This window comes from Lampetra fluviatilis, chromosome 40, assembly GCF_964198595.1.
Source record: "Lampetra fluviatilis chromosome 40, kcLamFluv1.1, whole genome shotgun sequence".
NCBI classification, from domain to species: domain Eukaryota; kingdom Metazoa; phylum Chordata; class Hyperoartia; order Petromyzontiformes; family Petromyzontidae; genus Lampetra; species Lampetra fluviatilis.
The window spans coordinates 5,408,790-5,429,618 of record NC_136314.1 but is presented as its reverse complement, the minus strand read 5'-3'; the positions used below and the strand labels follow the sequence as shown (position 1 = coordinate 5,429,618).

The 20,829-nt window shown below is 56.3% G+C and overlaps 2 protein-coding genes across 6 annotated transcripts in view; both read left to right on the top strand.

Moving 5' to 3' along the window:
• Window positions 1-4,226, top strand: part of COG5 (component of oligomeric golgi complex 5) — a 36,011-nt gene extending 31,785 nt beyond the window's left edge. The window contains exons 19-22 of the mRNA XM_078874954.1: window positions 302-378; window positions 1,027-1,153; window positions 1,469-1,548; window positions 3,019-4,226. Coding sequence (XP_078731080.1) covers window positions 302-378; window positions 1,027-1,153; window positions 1,469-1,548; window positions 3,019-3,136 — 402 coding nt within the window. The 3' untranslated portion in view covers window positions 3,137-4,226. The remainder of the gene's footprint in view (window positions 1-301; window positions 379-1,026; window positions 1,154-1,468; window positions 1,549-3,018) is intronic.
• An 850-nt stretch (window positions 4,227-5,076) lies between these two features.
• RPUSD3 (RNA pseudouridine synthase D3) lies at window positions 5,077-14,434 on the top strand. 5 transcript variants are annotated; one of them, XM_078874949.1, is made up of 9 exons: window positions 5,077-5,121; window positions 6,377-6,647; window positions 7,216-7,260; window positions 7,845-7,950; window positions 8,781-8,888; window positions 11,366-11,450; window positions 11,890-12,016; window positions 12,504-12,643; window positions 12,815-14,434. In XM_078874949.1, the coding sequence occupies exons 1-9, from the start codon at window positions 5,080-5,082 to the stop codon at window positions 13,064-13,066; spliced, it is 1,176 nt and encodes a 391-aa protein (XP_078731075.1). In that variant the 5' UTR covers window positions 5,077-5,079; the 3' UTR covers window positions 13,067-14,434. The 5 variants fall into 5 exon arrangements, with proteins under 5 accessions (XP_078731075.1, XP_078731079.1, XP_078731076.1 ...); XM_078874953.1 differs by having other exon boundaries at window positions 12,518-12,643; window positions 12,815-13,051; XM_078874950.1 differs by having other exon boundaries at window positions 5,096-5,131.
• Window positions 14,435-20,829: the final 6,395 nt, after the last annotated feature.

The following is a 20,829-nucleotide window of genomic DNA, read 5'->3' as shown; positions in this document are numbered from 1 at the left end:
CTCGTCCCTCGCCTCCCCACGTTTGTCACGACTCTCTACTCCCCTCCGCACACTCTCCTACCTCTCATTTCACTCTCCGGCTGCCAAGGCTTCCCATCAAATCCCCCAATCACCCTTCGATCAATGGGAGATTGCTCATTCTCCTCTGCTGCCCCCGTAGGTCGTTGGGTGCAGTGTTAGCCGATGAATCTTGTATAAGTCTACGTCACTCTTATCTCCTGTGCTATCGTTTGTGCTGTCGCTGGCTGCTTTGCGTTATTAGCTGTCCGTGCGAGTGCTCAGCCACTGCCTGCCCCCACAGATGGAGCTGGCGGTAGCTCCGTTGTGCCGACGAGTGTCAGACCTGGGAAAGCCGTACCGCCTGCTCCGCTCATTCAGGTACCCACGCACTTCAACACACACCCCGTCATACAACAACAACAACAACCGCCATTCGCCACTAAGTGGCGGTGACGTCACCACGACGCTTGTGCCAGGCCATGTGCACCTTGAGGCCACGTGAAGTGTCGAACGCCCGCTGGCAGGAGGTCACGGGGCAGACCCAGGTGCCACAGGTAGACTGACTGAGATGACTGGCTGATGCACCACCTGTGCCCCCTACTGTGCCAACTTGCTGTGCTTTAGCCACCCGGCGCTCCGCTCGTTGTTGTGAGCATCGCTCCTCCGCCCTCCGTTGTTGTTGGAGGGCGACTGCCTCCAACTACCCAGTAGCGTCCTTCACGAGCCTCCTCCACTGAGGCCGATCTTGACACCGCTGGTACCGGTCATCGGCAAGTCCACTCAGCTCCACGTCCTCCTGTACCATCCGGCCGAACAAAAGCTGTTTAGGCATGCGGTGGCTGGACACGCGGGCTACGTGACCCAGCCAACGCATCCTTGCCTGCCGGAGGAGCTCACCGACACACACACACACCAACGCACCGTCACACACCAACGCACACCATCGCACAACAAGTTCGTACCCGTGTGCGTACCCGCGTGTTTACCCGTGCGTACCCGTGCGGGTACCCATGTGCATGCCCGCAGGCCACTGCTGTTCCAGACAAGCGAGCACGTGGCGGCCAGCCCTGCGCTGGGGGAGCTGGTGCCGCACGGCACCGCGCTGCACCTGCTCTTCGCTCGCGCGCCGCCCGACATGCCCTCTCCTCACCAGGCATGTTGTCTGCCTCCCTCAACTCGGCATTTAGCGCGCTGAGCCACGAACCCAGCGACCCGAGTTCGTTTCCCGCTCACGGCCGACGCCGATGACGAATATCTGAACCGGTCCCAGGCCTCCCCTGGGTCAACTCTGCCTTAAATGAGTGGTACAGTGTATAAACATTGCCACTAGGAGACAAAGGCAGCCGGGTGTGGTGCTGGTCACCCACCCCCTGAATTGCCCTGCCAGCCTTGAATAGGTGCTACTCGCATTGAGCCCTTAACATTCTGTTCAAGGCTAAATGGATGAACCTCTCGTTTCCACTTCCAGAGGGTGGACTGGTCCGTGGCTCGGTACTCGCAGTGGATGGACGACCACCCGAGCCAAAGGGACCGACTCACCTTCATCAGGTGCCCCCCCACCCCCTCTGCCCCCCCACCCCTTCCCATGCAACTGTATCGCGTTTTGCTGTACCTCTGACGTGTGACTCACGGTGGAGGGAGCACAGGTGGAGCATCCGCCGGTCATTTCGGCCAGTCAACCCCGTGGCACGTGCAGGGTCGGTCCCACGACCTTCCCAGCGGCGAGCCTCCCCGTTCATGGGGCGGCCTCCAAGTGCCCCCAGCCTGCCACAAGCCACGCGGTGACGTCACCGCCACTTGGTGGCGAACGGCGGCTGCTGTCGTTGTTGTTGTTGCGTGTCCATGTGTTTGTACTCGTGTTGTTAAAATCTCTTTTTCGAGCTTTGTGGGGACATCACCTCTATGGCTGCTGCTGCTGTTGTCAATGTGACTATCACGGGATGACCGTAACATTTTGCTCGGTGGACTGCGCCGAAAACCTGGCGACCGAGGTTCGATTCCCCGGCCACAACTATTGCGCTGCGTCAGTAGCGCAATTTCTTCAGCTTTGAATGAGTACCTGATGTCGAACCGTAAATATCGGCAATGGCGGGGAGACAAAGGTGGCTGGGAGTAGTGCTGGCCACTGGTGTGCCTTCATAGGTGCTCGCTAATAGCCCCAATAGGCTGTGAAGGCTACACGGGGGATCTTTGTCTCTATAACACCCCTGGTCTTGTTGGCAGGTGGGTGGCTTTTGCACTGACCTTCTAAAACTAATTATTTCCAGCTCGCTAGGGTATGAATCACACTAATGAAGTGCACAGGACAGAGAGCACTCTCAAACACAGTTGTGCATTTCATTATCGTGTATTCCTGTTTGCCCGTGTGTATCATCTGCACTGCAATGTTTACTCGCTCCTTCCACGGAGGAGAAGCAAAACGACACGAACGACCTCCCTCCTGAAGCCCTCTCGTCATGGGCGGCAGACCATCACATTTGGCACTTGGCTCCTGAACACCTTGCTGCTGCCATCATGCGCAAGATGAGAATTGCGTTCGTTCTGCAATCTTTTCCAGACGGATAATTATTTCAAATTCCGGTTTGTGCTGGTGCCGCGAGATGTTGCCGAGCTCGGGCCCAAAGGACGAAAACGTCAAGCGACCAGCAACAAACAGCACTATCAAAGTTGTGATTTTATAGGATTTGACCAGGTTTTTTTTTTTATTGAGCGAGGTTATTATTAGAAAGGAGACGATGCTGTACGAGTAACGAATTGGCACGTTCTGTTTACGTGACAACCCTCACTAATTGGCTGTGTCGGGTGGTGGCAGGTTTAACGACACATGTATATGTACACGATCTAACCCAAAAAACCTATATAATGGATATTGGTCGCGAAAGCGTATGTATTAAACTGAAGGTATTAATAATGCCGTGACTGACCGTATGACTGATTGACTGACCGTATCACTGACAGTGTGACTGAGTGACTAACCATGTCACTGACTTTGTCACTGTGTGTGTGTGCGTGTCCTAGGGGGGCCTTGGAGGCATACGTACAGGGCGTGCGTGCCAAGGACGGGAGGGAGTTTGCTCCCGTCTACCCAGCCATGCTGCAGCTGCTGCAGAACGGCCTAGCTGCTGCTGCCACCTAAGGGGGGCAACCAGGGGAAATACCGGGGAAAATACCGGGGACACGATGGGACGGGGAGACATTGAACGCTGGGGATCAACGGTGTGGTGCGCGACTACGCGGGGTAGTGTTGGGGCGTGCCCGGTGATGCCGGGACACACTAGCACAGGGACGACACGAGTTCACGTGGACACACGAGTTCACGTGGACACACGAGTTCACGTGGACGACACGAGTTCACGTGGACGCACGCGGGGACACGGGTGGGGACAAGGGTGATGCACACAGGAGGACAGAGAGACACGCACATGGAAGGAAGAGACTGGGGTCACGCTTGGGGAGACGATGGGACGTGTGGACACACAGCGTTGTACACAAAACCTCACGGTGGAAACATTTAGATATGCCACTTGAGCAAATCAATGTGTGCCATGCCGGCCTTAATGGTTGCTCGCTAACGGCTCTTTGAAGGGTTGACCATGGAGCGATTGTGTGAATCTTGGGTTGTATCAGTTGAGCATTGCTGGCGAAGTGGCCATCTGCATTGAACCCAGAGGTCAGAGTTCAATTCCGAAGTCACGGATATCTGAAGCTGTCTTCTAATCAACACCGAGTACAATGCGTAAGCATCAGCACTGGGGAGACGAAGTCAGCCGCTGTGTGCGTGTCGTTGACTGCACCCGTGCCTTTGTCAATTGTGCTGGACTTAATAGGTGCTCGCTAACGCTGCATGCATCGATAGTCTGTAAAGGCTGCACTGGGGAAGTTTGTTTATGTGTGTGATGACGGAGGCTGAACAATACAAATCATCACGTTACAGTGAATGCTGTCCCCCATAAACAAAATACAAAGACAAACATGAAAACAAACTGAAATTGTGCACCACTGGTGGTGTGCCCCTCTACCTTGTGCAGTAGCAGCAGCTGTGAGCTATTTGCCCACTCTCATAACGGGGTTCTTGCGCCGATTGCTGTTTGCTTTGTTGCTGCACTTTGTGTTTGGTTTTGTCATTTTAACGACCCTGGTCCCTCTTAAAGAAATGAGACTCTGCTGCCCTGGTCTGTTGAGTTCTCACCTGGTTCAACAAAATAAACTTTAAACTTGGAACTTAATTTGGAGCTTTCGTGACTGCAGGAATTACTCTTTGGTTCTTTCGGTAAAGTCACGTATAAAGATAAAATAATAAATTAAATACTAGCATACGACGTTTCGATTGCAACACAAGCAATCATCATCAGGTATAAATGAAATATAAACAAATTACGTTCAGGAAGAACGTAATCAACCAGGTAGGGTGTTGACTGTTATGTTATCCGACTCTGTTGTATTACATTACATTTCTAAGTATACTAAATTTGTGTGTCTATTTAATTTATACCTGATGATGATTGCTTGTGTTGCAATCGAAACGTCGTATGCTAGTATTTTATTTATTATTTTATCTTTATACGTGACTTTAAACTTGGCCTCAGTCAATCGGAATCATTTACCCACTCACCAACACAGCCTCACCCTGTACAACCCACTCATAACTCAACCCACCCCACACACACCACTCACCCCACACACATGCCACCCTTCCATCGACTCATTCACCAACTCAACGTTAACTCACCCACCCGTTCACTCGCGCAAATCGCACTCATCCTGGTCTCCCGAGTTCTCAGCTGGTCAAACAATCAACTTCAGACTTTAAATCCGCGACATTTCGGGAGGCACCTGGGACACGCGGCCCCCGAGCTGGCAGCCACTCCCACTTTTATATAGCCCCGCCCGCCGCGTCGCTAGCACCGCCCATGCAGCGAGTGGATTGGCTGGTTATTGGGTTGCCGCGCCCCCTTGCTGCAAGGCCCCGCCCCCTTGCTGGAAGGCCCCGCCCCCTTGCTGTAAGGCCCGCCCAACAGGCGGTTGGGGGGGCGTGGACGAGCGGGTGCCACGACCTCCAACTTCAGGAAGAGCGCGCGCATGCGCAGTAGGGATTGTAGTCCACGCGCAGGGACACGTGAGGTGAGGGCGGGTGAGTGTGAGAGAGAGTGTGAGGTGAGGGCGGGTGAGTGTGAGGGAGAGTGTGAGGTGAGGGAGGGTGAGTGTGAGAGAGAGTGTGAGGTGAGGAGGGTGAGTGTGAGGTGAGGGGGGGGAGTGTGAGGTGAGGGGGGGGAGTGTGAGGTGAGGGAGGGTGAGTGTGAGGTGAGGGGGGAGAGTGTGAGAGAGTGTGAGGTGAGGGCGGGTGAGTGTGAGGGAGAGTGTGAGGTGAGGGAGGGTGAGTGTGAGAGAGAGTGTGAGGTGAGGAGGGTGAGTGAGAGAGAGAGTGTGAGGTGAGGGGGGAGAGTGTGAGAGAGTGTGAGGTGAGGGGGAGTGAATGAGAGAGTGTGAGGGGGGGGTGAGTGTGAGAGAGTGGAAGGTGAGGGGGGTGAGTGTGAGAGAGAGAGTGGAAGGTGAGGGGGGTGAGTGTGAGAGAGAGAGTGGAAGGTGAGGGGGGTGAGTGTGAAGGAGTGTGAGGTGAGGGGGGTGAGTGTGAGAGAGAGTGTGAGGTGAGTGTGAGAGAGTGTGAGGTGAGGGTGAGAGAGTGTGAGGTGAGGGCGGGTGAGTATGAGAGAGTGGAAGGTGAGGGGGGGTGAGTGTGAGGTGAGGGGGGTGAGTGTGAGAGATAGTGTGAGGTGAGGGCGGGTGAGTGTGAGAGAGTGGAAGGTGAGGGGGGTGAGTGTGAGGGAGGGTGAGTGTGAGGTGAGGCGGGTGAGTGTGAGAGAGAGTGTGAGGTGAGGGCGGGTGAGTGTGAGAGAGTGGAAGGTGAGGGGGGTGAGTGTGAGGGAGAGTGTGAGGTGAGGGAGGGTGAGTGTGAGGTGAGGGGGGGTGAGTGTGAGGTGAGGGGGGTGAGTGTGAGAGAGAGTGTGAGGTGAGGGGGAGTGAGTGAGAGAGAGTGTGAGGTGAGGGGGGTGAGTGTGAGAGAGAGTGTGAGGTGAGTGTGAGAGAGTGTGAGGTGAGGGGGGGTGAGTGTGAGAGAGAGTGTGAGGTGAGGGGGGTGAGTGTGAGGGTGTAAGGTGAGGGTGTGTGCTGTAGAGCGTTGGGTAAGTGTTGTGCACAGCGCTGCGTCACCGTGTGTTCTGTTGATGTGGTTACGTTGATGTTTTTACTAATTGCCACTTGGTTAGTGCAGGGTATGGCTATCGTGTCCGTGTGAGCATGGTGCTGGCCCCAATCGGCCAGCAGTAGATAGACCACACGGCGGACTGATGAAGGTGACGAATCTCCCGTCTCCCACCAGACAATGCCGTCCCCGGCGCTGGGCGCCCGCCGTGCTGCGAGGTTCGCGACGGCGCTGCGCCTCCGGGCCTTCGTGGGGACGCGGGACCCCCTCGCCGCGAGGGAGACCCCGGCGGTCTCATGGGCCCTGGCGAAGAAAGCCGAGCCCTTCTGGAGGCCTCGGGTGCCGGGGCGGGAGAGCGTGCTGCGGGCGCCGGGAGTGAGCGATCCGGCGAAGATGAGCCGCGAGCAGCTGCTGGAAGCCCTGGTGGCGGCGGTGGTTTACCGGAAAGGTGCCACAACGGCCACAACGGCCACAGCGGCCACACTCGCGCGTGAAGACGCAGGTCCCCCAACCATCCCGTGTAGCCTTGACAGACTGTTGGGGCAAGTGCTGTTAGCGAGCACCTAGAGAAGGCCGGGCACGGCACACAGCACTACGCCCGGGACACATTTGTCTCACCAGTGCTGATATTTAAGCACCGCATCGGGTGCTCGTTCAAGGCCGAGTCGACCGAAGAGAGGCCCGGAAGCGGTTGAGATATTCACCGGCGGTGTGAGGTGTGAGCGGCAATCAAACACACCGCACTACCGGGTACTCGTTTTAAGCGCAGTCGACCCAGGGGAGGCCCGGGACCGGTTTGTGTGACTGGTGTTGGCCGTGAGTGGGAATCGAACTCGGTTGCCAGGTTCATAGCGCAGCGCGCTAACCACTACACCACACACACACACGCACACACACACAGGTGAACACAGGTGCGGGCAGGCAACTCGTGAGAAAGCTGTGCCATCATCGACACTCACCATTTACTTCCCCCCCCCACCCACGTCTGCCCCCCCACCTCCCATGTCCCTTTCCAGATCCCATCCTGGCGATTTGTAAACCTGCCGGGCTCGGCGTGCACGGTGAGGCTCCTCAATTTGCCCCTTGACCAAGGGCAGGGCAAGGAAGGGCAGGGCAAGGAAGGGCAGGGCAAGGAAGGGCAGGGCACGGAAGGGCAGGGCAAGGAAGGGCAGGGCAAGGAAGGGCAGGGGGGTAAATAAACCAGGACAGGTCAGCTCGACCCTGTGGCTCCCAATGGGTCATGCATGTGATGGTCACCTGACCCTACCCCCCCCCCCCCCGGACGCCCTTATGTGTGTGTGTGATTTACTCCCACATGCATGAACACTGATTCATTGGCTGAAAACATCTGAATATATAGAGGACAGCAGAGCGTTGGGCAATTGTTGGGAGTGCCGGCTCACCTGGCTGCTGCCTTCCCGCTCGTCTGTGGTTCCTCGGTGACTGCGAGAGAAGCAGTTTGCATGAATGATGACTAGACATGTTTTATAAGCAAGTATTCTGATTATACAAACCATAAACATTCACACACAGGTGTGCTCATTGCGCGGTACATGGCGGAGGTGTGTTTGGGCCTATATATGTGCTTGCTAACAGCACTGTCCCCAGAAGTCAGCGTGGGCTACACGGGGGTGTCTTTGTACAGAGTCCCAGACGGTGCCTGAACAGCTGGCGCTGGAGTCTCTGCTGCCTGAGCTGGCCCGACTGTTGGGGGTGTCTCCCGATCTGCACCTGGTGAAGGCGCCCAGCAGGTGAGGGTCACCAAATCATGGGTGGTGGGGAGGATGGAAATTAGCGCTGCCTCACCCGCCCGTCTGTGGTTCCTCCTCCGCGTGCCTCCGAGTCTTCTTTCTTCGAGACCGAGGAGCGGATAGCGTGTGGCGCCGCCGCGTTACAGGTTGACATTTATTATACGTGCTGTGTGCGTGTGCCCGTGCGTGTGTGCCCGTGTGTGTGTGCCCGTGCGTGTGTGCCCGTCTGTGCCCGTGCATGTGTGCCCGTCTGTGTGTGCCCGTCTGTGTGTGCCCGTCTGTGTGTGCCCGTGCGTGTGTGCCCGTGTGTGTGTGCCCGTCTGTGTGTGCCCGTGTGTGTGTGCCCGTCTGTGTGTGCCCGTCTGTGTGTGCCCGTGTGTGTGTGCCCGTCTGTGTGTGCCCGTGCGTGTGTGCCCGTGTGTGTGTGCCCGTGCGTGTGTGCCCGTGCGTGTGTGCCCGTGCGTGTGTGCCCGTGCGTGTGTGCCCGTGCGTGTGTGCCCGTGCGTGTGTGCCCGTCTGTGTGTGCCCGTTCGTGTGTGCCCGTGCGTGTGTGCCCGTGCGTGTGTGCCCGTGCGTGTGTGCCCGTGCGTGTGTGCCCGTGCGTGTGTGCCCGTGTGTGTGTGCCCGTCTGTGTGTGCCCGTCTGTGTGTGCCCGTGCGTGTGTGCCCGTGTGTGTTTGCCCGTGTGTGTGTGCCCGTGTGTGTGTGCCCGTGCGTGTGTGCCCGTGCGTGTGTGCCCGTGCGTGTGTGCCCGTGCGTGTGTGCCCGTGCGTGTGTGCCCGTGCGTGTGTGCCCGTGTGTGTGTGCCCGTCTGTGTGTGTGCCCACACAGGGACGTGTCCGGCGTGGTGCTGCTCTCCGTGTGCCACCACACCACCAAGGAGCTGGAGGCCGCGTTCTCTCGCTTGCGCCGTGCCAGGGAGCCCATCAGCACCTACTGGTAGCTCCTGGGGGGCACCTACTGGTAGTGTCCAGCGGGGACACCTACTGGTAGCTCCTGGGGGACACCTACTGGTAGCTCCAAGGGACACCTACTGGTAGCTCCTGGGGGACACCTACTGGTAGTGCCCAGGGGGACACCTACTGGTAGCTCCTGGGAAACACCTACTGGTAGCTCCTGGGAGACATACTGGTAGCTCCTGGGGGACACCTACTAGTAGCTCCTGGGGGACACCTACTGGTAGCTCCTGGGGGACACCTACTGGTAGCTCCAGGGGGACACCTACTGGTAGCTCCTGGGAGACACGTACTGGTAGCTCCTGGGGGACACCTACTGGTAGCTCCTGGGGGACACCTACTGGTAGCTCCAGGGGACACCTACTGGTAGCTCCAGGGGACACCTACTGGTAGCTCCTGGGAGACACCTACTGGTAGCTCCTGGGGGACACCTACTGGTAGCTCCAGGGGACACCTACTGGTAGCTCCTGGGGGACACCTACTGGTAGCTCCAGGGGACACCTACTGGTAGCTCCAGGGGACACCTACTGGTAGCTCCAGGGGACACCTACTGGTAGCTCCTGGGGGACACCTACTGGTAGCTCCAGGGGACACGTACTGGTAGCTCCTGGGGGACACCTACTGGTAGCTCCTGGGGGACACCTACTGGTAGCTCCAGGGGACACCTACTGGTAGCTCCAGGGGACACCTACTGGTAGCTCCTGGGAGACACCTACTGGTAGCTCCTGGGGGACACCTACTGGTAGCTCCAGGGGACACCTACTGGTAGCTCCTGGGGGACACCTACTGGTAGCTCCAGGGGACACCTACTGGTAGCTCCAGGGGACACCTACTGGTAGCTCCTGGGAGACACCTACTGGTAGCTCCTGGGGGACACATACTGGTAGCTCCTGGGGGACACCTACTGGTAGGTCCAGGGAGACAACTACTGGTAGCTCCTGGGGGACACATACTGGTAGCTCCAGGGGGACACCTACTGGTAGCTCCTGGGGGACACCTACTGGTAGCTCCAGGGGACACCTACTGGTAGCTCCTGGGGGACACCTATTGGTAGCTCCTGGGAGACAGCTACTGGTAGCTCCTGGGGGACACCTACTGGTAGCTCCAGGGGGAGATCTACTGGTAGCTCCTGGGGGACACCTACTGGTAGCTCCTGGGGGACACCTACTGGTAGCTCCTGGGGGACACCTACTGGTAGCTGCAGGGAGACACCTACTAGTAGCTCCTGGGGGACACCTACTGGTAGATCCTGGGAGACACCTACTGGTAGTGCCCAGGGGACACCTACTGGCAGTGCCCAGGGGACACCTACTGGTAGTGCCCAGGGGACACCTACTGGCAGTTCCCAGAGAACACCTACTGGTAGCTCCAGGGAGACACCTACTGGTAGCTCCTGGGAGACACCTACTGGTAGCTCCAGGGAGACACCTACTGGTAGTGCCCAGGGGACACCTACTGGTAGTGTCCAGAGAACACCATGGTAGCCGCGAAAATATTATTATGACAATACTGGTTTACCCAGGAAGGTCTTGCTGAGTCTCAAGACTTCTTCAGGAGGGTCCTGCCAAGCTTGCGTAGCAGGAGGCGATGATGTTACTGCTGCTGCTGCTGCGTGTGACCCCAATGGGTATCTTGGTTGTCATTTTTCAGCATTGGGATGTTTTTACCGACATCGGTTCCACGGTGCATTCTTTTTATTTTAGCTATGGGAGGAAACTGAGAAACCTGGAGGAACCCCATGCACAACAGGGGGAGAGAACATACACGCTTCACAAGAAGGGCATCCGACGGGATCGATTTCACGATATGTCGATGTTATCGCGATTGCATCTCTAATTTGTATAGCATTGTCTGTGTGCTTTGGGACTCCTGCCGTGGTGCCATGGTTACCGCACTGCCAGCACACGGCAGTTGAAACGGTGGTGCAGGTTTATAAAATCACTGCTCCCTCTGGTCCACCCAGCGGCCCCAGCGGTACAAATGGGGCGCGCCGTGCTCGACCTGCAGGTGGTGGGGTAAAGTGTGGGTACTCCCGCCGTTTTGAACGTGTCACACCAGCATGGAAGAGTCTGCGAAAAATGTCCTGGTGGAAGCCTTTCCACTAGCGGTGGGGTGAGCGAAAAATTGCAGGGCTGCGCCTTTGTGTGCAAGTCTGTGTGGGGAATAGAAGTGTAGCGGATAGTGCACCGATGTACGAACCCAGGGACCTGAGCTTGATTCCCGCTAATGGCCAATATGAGTGACGGATATCTGAACCGGTGCTGGGCCTGCTACGGTGTGTAAACATCAGCACTGGGGAGACAAAGGCGGCTGGGTGTGGTGCTGGCCAACCACCCCTTCACGGGTGTGTACAGTATCGGCCTAAATAGATGCTACTTACTAACAGCGCTTGCCCCAAACAGCCTGTTGACGGCTACATTGGGGATCTGTGTGTGTCTGCGTGCGCGTACACGGTAACAGGGCCGTGACGGTCGGCACTCCCGAGCGCGGGGAGGGCGACATCGACGTTCCGCTGGCGGCTCGCCAGATTGGCGATCACCTGCTGGTGGGTGCCGGACAGGCGCGTTGTGAATCCACCGCCGCCGCCGTCAGTTTGGGCCACCGTTCTTTTGTCACCACTGTGGTGATGTCGGGAGTCCTGGACAGCTTGCTCCTACTGTTGTTTTTTTGTACGTGGATACAGGCCAAAAGCACATTGGGCAAGGTTGTAAGAAACCATGGGCAGACACCCTAAGCTGGGGGGGGGGGTGGTGGTGGTCATGCTGCTTTAATCGTATTTGTACCCCAGGCTTCGATTAATGTCGAGTATAGTATCCTGACCCCGTCTCATGCCGACATTCACTGGCATCGTGGCCAGCAAGTGGCCGACAAGCACCGGTGAGCGGTCGGTTCAGCGAGGGGGCGGGGGGGCGGGCGGGCGGGTGGGGAAGCAGGCGAGCGAGCAGGCGGTCGAGCAAGCGAGTGTCGATGTGTCTTGCGAGTAGGTTGTTCCAGTCCCACACCCAACCAAGGCCAGTCTGACGAGGCGGGAGGTGAAGAAAGCGCTGACGCGCTACCGCGTGCTGTGCTCTGCGGCTGACTGCGCGCTTGTGGAGTTGCGGCCTGTTACCGGTACACACCGCCTGCACACACAGAAAAATACCCCCCCCCCCTCGCATAGCCTCAACAGCTTAGGCAAGTGCTGTTACCAAGCACCTATGATGGCCGGCACAGCACATGAGGAGTTAGGCCCAGGACCGGTTCAAATATTGGTCACCGGTGTTGGCCATGAGCGGGAATTCAATTTGGGTCTCCGGGTTCAGAGCGCAGTGCGCTAACATTACGCCACCATCGCTCCACCCACACTAACATGCTCAACAGCATCGAGAGCCGCCATTCACCACTAAGTCGTAGAGACGTTGCCACAGCGCCTGCACCAGGCTAGGTGCGTTTTGGGGCTACATGAAGTGTAAAATGCTCACTTCTGGCAGGAGGTCACGGGACAGACCCAGGTGCCATGAGTTGACTGGCTGAGAGGACTGGCAGATGCACCCGTGCTCCCCTCTGCACCACCTCGCTGCGTTCTAACCGCCCGGTGCTCCGCTCGGCGTGCACGTAGCGTTCCGGGACCAGCTGCGCGTGCACCTCACCATGGCACTGTGCGTTGCCGTGGGCGACCACGTGTACAGCGGGCGTGTCGGACGTGTGCTGGGCGTTCGCGTGCCCGTCGCCCCGGAGACCGCCCTGCCCCGGACTCAGGTACCCAGCAGGCACCGCGAAATACGCCTCCCAGCATGCACCTGGAGACACACCTCCCAGCATGCACCACGAGACGTTTCCCAGCGTTCCCACCGTGGAAAACCGACCGGAGTGCTTAACGCTGCTGTGCCGGCCGGTGTTGTGCCCACCCCCTGCCTCCTTGCGCCGCAGGTTCTAGACGAAGAAGTCCTGTGCAGGATGCACGTGTCCCAGCCACAGGTCCACCGCCTGCCGCTCCACCTGCACCTGGCCGCGATGCACCTGCCGCGCTACGGCCCCGCCCAGGAGGGCGCATGGCCCACCGAGGGCCCCTGGGCCAACTGGTTTGGGGGTGACATCATCCGGGCGCCAGCCCCGCCATACTTCCTGCGCACGATGGAGCTGCTGGGGCTGGAGGGGGGCGGCGCGAGTGGGGAGGGGTGATCAGTGGAGGGGAGCACTTGTGACGGGGTGTGGGTGGTTCGTATCGGTGGTACAATGGTTAGCGTGCCACGCTACGAACCCACTGGACGACCCGGGTTCAATTCCAGCTCACGACCAATAACAGCGGTGAGTATTTGAACCAGTCCTGGGCATCCCCTAAATCGAGGACCTGGTACGGTGTGTAAACATCACCAGCCCCAGCTGCCCGTTAGTCTCTCCCGTGTGGCCACCCCCACTCTGAACCCCTCCCCCCTGAACCTCTTCCCTCTCCCCCCTCCCCTCTTCCCCCTCCCCTCTTCCCCCTCCCCCCTCCCCTCTCCCCCCTCCCCTCTCCATAAAGTACAGCGATCCCTCGCCGCAGTGCTGTCCTTTATACCTTTACACTTGGTGAAAGTGCACTGCAATTGCCGCACAATACCACGACAGGTTGCCCTTCATCATGGACCGTAAGGGTCGAGCTGGTGGTGAAGGTGAGCGGAACGTAAAGACGGCAAGGAAAGGTTTTTTGTCTTGAGAGAGAAGAGTTGCTCGATTGTCTAACCCTCCCTCCCCTAACAACATCGTCAACGTTGTCTGGACTTCGCTATCAATACTAAATGTAATTAAAAGTGTTTTTGTCCACTTAATAGTAAAGGTATTTTAGTGCATACAGTGCTGTACATTGTTTCTCAAGTTTACTGAAAGCATAGGATGCCTAGTTGTCGGCTTCGACGGAAATTCGGGTCGCCTCGCAGCGAACCGTGCCGTCAATTTCACCACGGTCCGGGAAAAGCGCCTCGATCCTGCCGGCAAATTTGGTGGGGAGGGGGTGGTCGAAGCGGAATGAGGGCAGCCTTCATTCATCACCATCGCTCGTCGACGAGCAGTGCCCGATTATCTTCGTAGCAAAAGTAGCTACACACGCTACAGGCCCCGCACGTTCAAGGGTTTTGCGCTAAATGCTCTCAAGCTATCAATTCCGGTTCAGTGATTCTGCGCTTGCTCTATTACTATAGTACTATACTGCCTTCAACTGTTATGAACGACTGGGTGTTTCAGGTTAGCGATTTGTCGTATTATCTGGCTGTATAGCTAATAAAATAAATTACTTTACTATGCAAGTAAAAAATGTATATGTTTTAATGTGTTTTTATTTTATTTTGGGCCCCTTCATAACATATGCTACTGGCCCCGCACTCGCTTAGTCGGGCACTGTCGACGAGACACGCGACCTATGGTGGCCACGCGGCCTTGGCACCACCGTGTGGCCACGGCGGAAATGCGAGGTGGTGTCCGTGGGTTGTCGTGAGTTGGTTTCTTGGCTTTGGTTTTTTTACGTAAATATTTTGACAGTATTATTGTTATTTACTGTTCGTTATTCATGAGATATTCACCACGACTTGCGCGCCCGTGTGTGTTTATTTGAGTGCATTTGTTTTATTGATGACAAATTTACAAAGATGTTGAACACACCTGCCCAACCCCCTATCAGTGCCCTACCTTGTTACAGACCAATTCCAGACCATCTTGGTCACCCCGTGCCCTTATAAAACTCAACGTGCATCATAAAAAGTCCCATCGCAAGAGAGAAACACAAACAAAACAAAGATTGTTTCCCCCGTATTGAGACGGCTGTACGCCGTATGGACCTGAAAACTAGATTTCCCTGTACAAGAACGCGGGGTAAACCGTGTGGGTTGACAGCTATTTGGATTTTACGGCACTTTGCTGAAGTGGCTTTTCTCGCCGTTATAAATCACGGCGCAACTTTCTCAAAACACCGGACCGCGAATCCAACCCACCGCCAGCAAAATCATTAATTATAATTATGAACTGTAATGAATTTACTGCGTCCACGCATCATTAACGGAGCACGCGTGGATAATGATCGATTTCGCTGCCCCAATGTCCAATTGCATCGTCTGCGCAGCGCACTGCGCGCCACTCGAGTGGCGCTTTTCGGGAGCGCGTCGCGACAGCGGCCGGCGTCAAGAGTCAACGCCACCAGGGCCACCGCTATTAACATTTACTACACACGCGTGTGTGGTGGTACACACACACGCGTATGTGGTGGTAAACACGACTCTGGTTTTACCTTCGTGTATACATACATAGTATAACGATAGTTACTGCGTACGAAAGTGCGCGCGCAGTTACTCCCAGAGCAATGAGGCTCATCTCACGTTGAGTGGAATCTGAGATCCTGGCCATTGCCCCGCGTCTCTCTCCTCGCCGATCGAGGTTTGGAGGAGGCGAGAGACGAGGGGGAGAGGGGCAGTCGGTAGGAGAGGAAACGAAGAAGGGGAGGGGAGGGTCGCTACCCCCTACCCCCCTTCCACCACAGCCTGCAAGGGTCAGGGTCGAGCCGCAGCGGCGCCTAGGAAACAACGAAGGCTTCGAAGAGAGACCGAGAGGCCTACGACCACCACCGCCGCCACGGTGAGCCGAGTGGGGGCTGTGCCGAGATTCTGAGTTGCCGAGGCGTCCGCTTGGTTCACGCTCCCTCCCACTCGCCCTGGTGAGCGCCCTGGTGAGCGCCGTGGTGAGCGCCGTGGTGAGCGCGGCTCAAGGTGGATGAGTCGGTGAGGGGTTGGTGAGCGTTGCGTATCGGTGGTGGGTGTTGGGTGAGGTGGTTGGTGAGCTTCGTGAGGGAGCGAATGGAGGTGGTGGTTTGGTGGGTGCCGTGAGCAGCCGCTCCAAATCGCGGTGGCGGTGAAGCGCATCGCTCGCCCCGAGGGGGGTGGGGGGGGGTGAGCGCTGTGAGCAGCCGCGTTGGCATCGTCGCAGCCATCGCGTCGACGATCATCGACAAGATTCCGCGACAACTGCGGCGAGCGGTAGAGACGTCTCAAGTAACGGGTCGAGTGGGGGAGGGGGTTGGAGGGTGGGGGTGTAGTTGTGTCGGCCTCGTTAGCGCCCTCTCGGGCCGCGCCGTCACCTGTGCAGCCAGGTGCGACAGGTGTGACAGGTGAGGGTCAGAGTCGGGGACGAGGTGGTGAGTGTTGGTGAGTGGTAGTGGTCAGGAGGTGTAGTGTTGGTGGTGAGTGGTAGTGGTGGTGGTGGTGAGGAGGTGTAGTGGTGGTGGTGAGGAGGTGTAGTGGTGGTGGTGAGTGGTAGTGGTCAGGAGGTGTAGTGTTGGTGGTGAGTGGTGTTGGGTTGTAGTGTAGAATGGTGGCGAGACGCGTGTTCAAGTGCCCGCGTCGGGCGTCAGGAGCCACAGCGGTGATTGGCTTCAAGTTCACCTGTAGAGTGCACCTGTAGAGTTCACCTGTAGAGTGCACCTGTAGAGTTCACCTGTAGAGTTCACCTGTAGAGTTCACCTGTAGAGTTCACCTGTAGAGTGCGACGTTAATCAACGAGGGGGATAAACGGGCTCGGACTTCTAGTGGGGGGCCGAAAGAGAACCGCGTAGATGGGGCGATGTCAGCAATACATTTCCACGTGATAAGACTTTATGTTGAAACCAGATTTCAGAGATGATTGGCTCACAGGGTAATTATAAATAAACTGAACTGAAACCGAACTATCATTTGTGGCCAAGTCGCTTCTGAAACTTAAGTTTAATATACTCTTTGGTTTTTTCGGTAAATTAAATAAAATAAGAATTTATTTTTATTGTTTACCCACGTGACTTTACCGAAAAAACCAAAGATTATGAATCCTTGCAGTCACGAAAACTTCAAATGTAAGTTTAATATCTCAGTGGGCTTTACCTGGTGAGATACAAAATAGTTTAGTTTAATTTGTATATTTATATTTTAAGTGATTTGTTTACTTTTCCTGGACCTTGCACTCCTTTCGTGTTTTTGTATTGTTTGTCGTAACGTTTTGACCTGCCCTGACTGAACATCTGTGAAAAAGAGCTTTATAGATGATCTGATTCCTCTCCAATATAAATACAGATTCTTATTCTGAGGTAAATTGTGTCATAATGGTGGCCGGTGGTCAAGAACAACGTCGGAGTGGCAGCTCAGGAACGGAATGCGTCCGGGAGGAGGTCGAGCGGGGAAATGGAGCGGTGACATGGGGTCCGTGTGCGGGCGCTGGGCTCTATCATCACGTCGCACGATCGCGAGAGGCCTTCATCCAGCAGTGGATTCATTGTGGCCGATGACGTTAACGGATGGATATTGGAGTGGCTCAGTGTGAGGTGTGAGATGTGGCCATTCAATTGGCAGCGCGGTCGATAGCCTGTGCGAGGGTTTCGCAGTCACATTCTGTGTCGTTCCTCGCGATGTTAAAGCATAATCTTTTGCATTAACTGGTAACCGAATGGGCAGAAAATCGGTAACAACCTGTTACCATTTTGCCGCGGGTCGTGTGTGGAGGGTAAAGTGTTGGTACTCCCACCTCTTTCAAGACGTCTCGTCAGCAAGGAAGAGTAGGCCATGTGCACCGCTACATTTTGACTGAGAAACGATGGCCAAACATACTATGGCCGCTGTGCGGTTCAATTGGCGCATTTATTCATTCCGAAATTTCCACTGACCGGTTGCCCTTTAACAGCCCCAGTTATTTCTCATCTTCCTGAGGCATTGACAGAGACCCCCCCCCACCCCTGGCGGCCTTTAACAGACTGTTGGGGCAAGTGGTGTTCGCGAGTAGCACCTGTGAAGGTCGACATGGGTGGGCAACATCCTGCCCGGTTGCGAATTGACCTCGGGGGGAGGTCCAGGACCGGTAAACATCGTCGTCGCTGGTGTTGGCCATGAGTGGGAATCGAACTCGGGTGGCCGTGTATGTTGCGCAACATGCAACCCGCTGCGCTACCGCTCCCCACTGTGGTTTTGTTTCCGGGTGGTTTTAGGCCTGGACGTTCTTCCGCGAGGTCAACAACGAGGCGCATGTTTGTTTGGTACCTCAGCATTATCCCATCATCCTGTTAGCATCAGCAGGCTGGAGTGGTTGACGCTGCGGCCGGATTGGAGAGGGAGGTGGAGCTGTCGGCGAGTGATCCCCCGAGTGACGGTGCTCCAGCCTCTAGCCTGGATGCTCCAGGCCCCTTCCTCCTACGCCAATGCCACTGACCTTCCGTGCCCGACTGACATTAACTCACACGGGCAGCCGCCGAAACGCGGAGAGTTTCCGCTGCGACCACCACTTCAAGGTTAATCATTCTGGTTCTGCGATAAGACGATACTGCCCTGCGCTATGTCACCGTATGAGCTCGGTTTCCCAGTGGGGCAGAGAGAATGCAAGTGGCAGAGCATTCGCTCCTCAACTGGAGAATGAGCTGTTCAGGTCTGTATGGGAGGCGTTCTGCTGTTTTAAAGTCCATTTGAAAACATCTTTGTAGGATGTAGTATTCACACTCTTGTAAATAATGTGTCATTCCTTGTTACTGCTTTTAAGTATTTTTGCTTCCTGTGTATTTCACGGCAAGCCTAGCGCTACACATCTGCTGCTGCTACTGCAGCTGCAGAATTGAAGCGGGAGTGTGCGGGGAGGGAGGCAGGCAGGGAGGCAGGGCCCGGCGGACACGTTGTTGCCAGGCAGCGGCGAGGCGAGAGATGAGCTCTGGGCCGGGCTCATCCCCGCGTGTATCCCGCGTGTATCCCCCCCACGTGCACCGCAAAGTCGAGCAGTCGCCACCAGCAGCAGTATGCGCTTAGCGGCCGTGGCGGTGATCGGGCATCGCCCGCCAAAGACCCTGGCCGTTCCAAGGACTTAGCCGTGACCTTTTCCCTTTTCATCGTCATCCTCCTCCTCCTCTTCGGACCTGATCTCTTACCCAGCACTGACCAGTTTAAGCAGCCCTGGGCTCAGGTTACGGCCACATTCTGGCAGCACTGCCTGTACCGGCGACTTGCACACACGCAGACGGGCTCGCGCCCCCCACGGTCGCTATTCAGGTGCGCCGTGCCGAGCGTGCCAGCCTCGCTCTGGCGCGTAAGACGAGCGGTGACTTGCGGGTACCCGAGGCGCCGTGTGGGTTGGGTGGCGGACACCCAGGGCGGCCTCTGGCTGTAGAGGCGGGAGGTGAGAGATTCATAAGGAGCGACGAGGTGGGCTTGGCACTCGCTCGCCAATCAACGCTGAGGACCTAGGAAGCCGTGGTTTGCCAGGCAGCAGCGCCACGGCGCCACCGTGGTGCCCGCCACGCACCGGACTCGGACTCTTCTAGCCACGTGACCGGCTGCCCTGCGCTGCCCTGCGCTGGCACCGAGGCGAACCGTGGGTTGGAAGCTGACCGGACCGGCGTGCGGGCAGCTGCGTGAGCAGGCGGACAGCGAGGATGTTGCTTGCCGGAGGGCATTGCCGCTACTGCTTGGCAGGTACGGTCACATGACCCACTGCCTGTCGCATGATCACAACTTGAACACCGCCTGCCGCCCCGTCAATGTGCGTACCAAGATGGAAATGGATCGAACATGAAGCTGACCGCAGTTATTGTTGTTTGCTTATTTCGTATAATCAGTAAGAAGTCAGATAGACCAGGCTGAGTGTAATTTACAGAGTGACATGGGTTACCAAACAATAACAACCAAATCGGAGAAAAGGCAACAGACCACGTTGCGGAAAAAATAAAAAACACTCCCGGAGGGGTAATGCTGGAGTAGAGAAAATGTGGGAAGTGAGTCGTGAAAACATCGTCTCTGAGTCCAGTTTCAGATCTCTTCGTCCTGTTGTAAATCAATTCTCGCACTCGTCTCCCGAGATGATGAGAAACTCGTGAGACGGAAAAGTGCGAGACCGATTGAAACGGATGATGGTCCACCACCCACTACGAGATGAGCGATAGCACTACGGGTACAAAAGATATTTCTAGACCGCAGAAGGCGTCATCGGTGTGATAATGACCCGTGTCTAACACGGTTCGCAATGAGCTCCGCTGTTCGCAATGAGCTCCACGGTTTTGTTGAGGTCTCCGCAGTCGCTTTTTCGCAGTCAGGCTTCATGAGATCTTACCACTTGTGGAGGTGGCGACCGGTTCTGTCACCACCGCGACTCCTGCGGATTCAATGGCTTCGCGTGCTCCCTTGTTTCCGATGGGGGGAGGTCGTCGGCATCACGCGACTGGTTAAGCGCTGGGATTCGCTATCGAACCTTCGTTTGGGACATTGCTGTGAGCCGAGAGTTGTCCCTGCTGTTCTTTCTGAGCCGATTGACGGGGACATTTGCCGTTTTCCACAGCGGCTTCCGAGGCAAGAGTTGCGGCCCTTTGAGTGATTTCGATGGCCACGGTGGCAGTGGCGTTGTTGTGTCTGTTCTCTGTCTACTCCATCGTTTTTGAACATCGTGGTTTTAACTTGATTTCATCGCGGATACTGAGCACAGGCCCAAATGCCCAAGATGCCAAGCCGCCAGCAACAAACAGCACTGTTTAAGTTGTAATAGATACGACTCGAAACGTTTCTTAAGTTGAGCAAGGTTATAAGAATTGTGGTCAAGAGGCGACGAGAGGGTGGATACGTGCGAGTGAAGAAGAACTCTAAAGTGTCTTGACCTGCAGTGTGGTGAGCGAGTGGGTGAATGAGTGCGTGAATGATGGGGTGAGTGAGTGCTTAATTCAGTGGATGAGTGTGGTGGTGGTTGCACAGTGTACACGTAGTGATGGTGGATGAGACCGAGTCCTCCACACGTGTGGGGGAACTTACAAGAGAACAGCAACGGTGGTGGTAGCGATATGACGGTGAGAAGGAGGCGAGTATTTGGTCTGGAATCGCTTTCTTACCGATTCATCATCTGAAACGCACCTTTATCCTGGCTCCTCAAGGTGTCCTGCGAAGTAGGAGGCGCGGTGTACATAATACATGACTGATGATGCCAATGGTCGTGGTCTG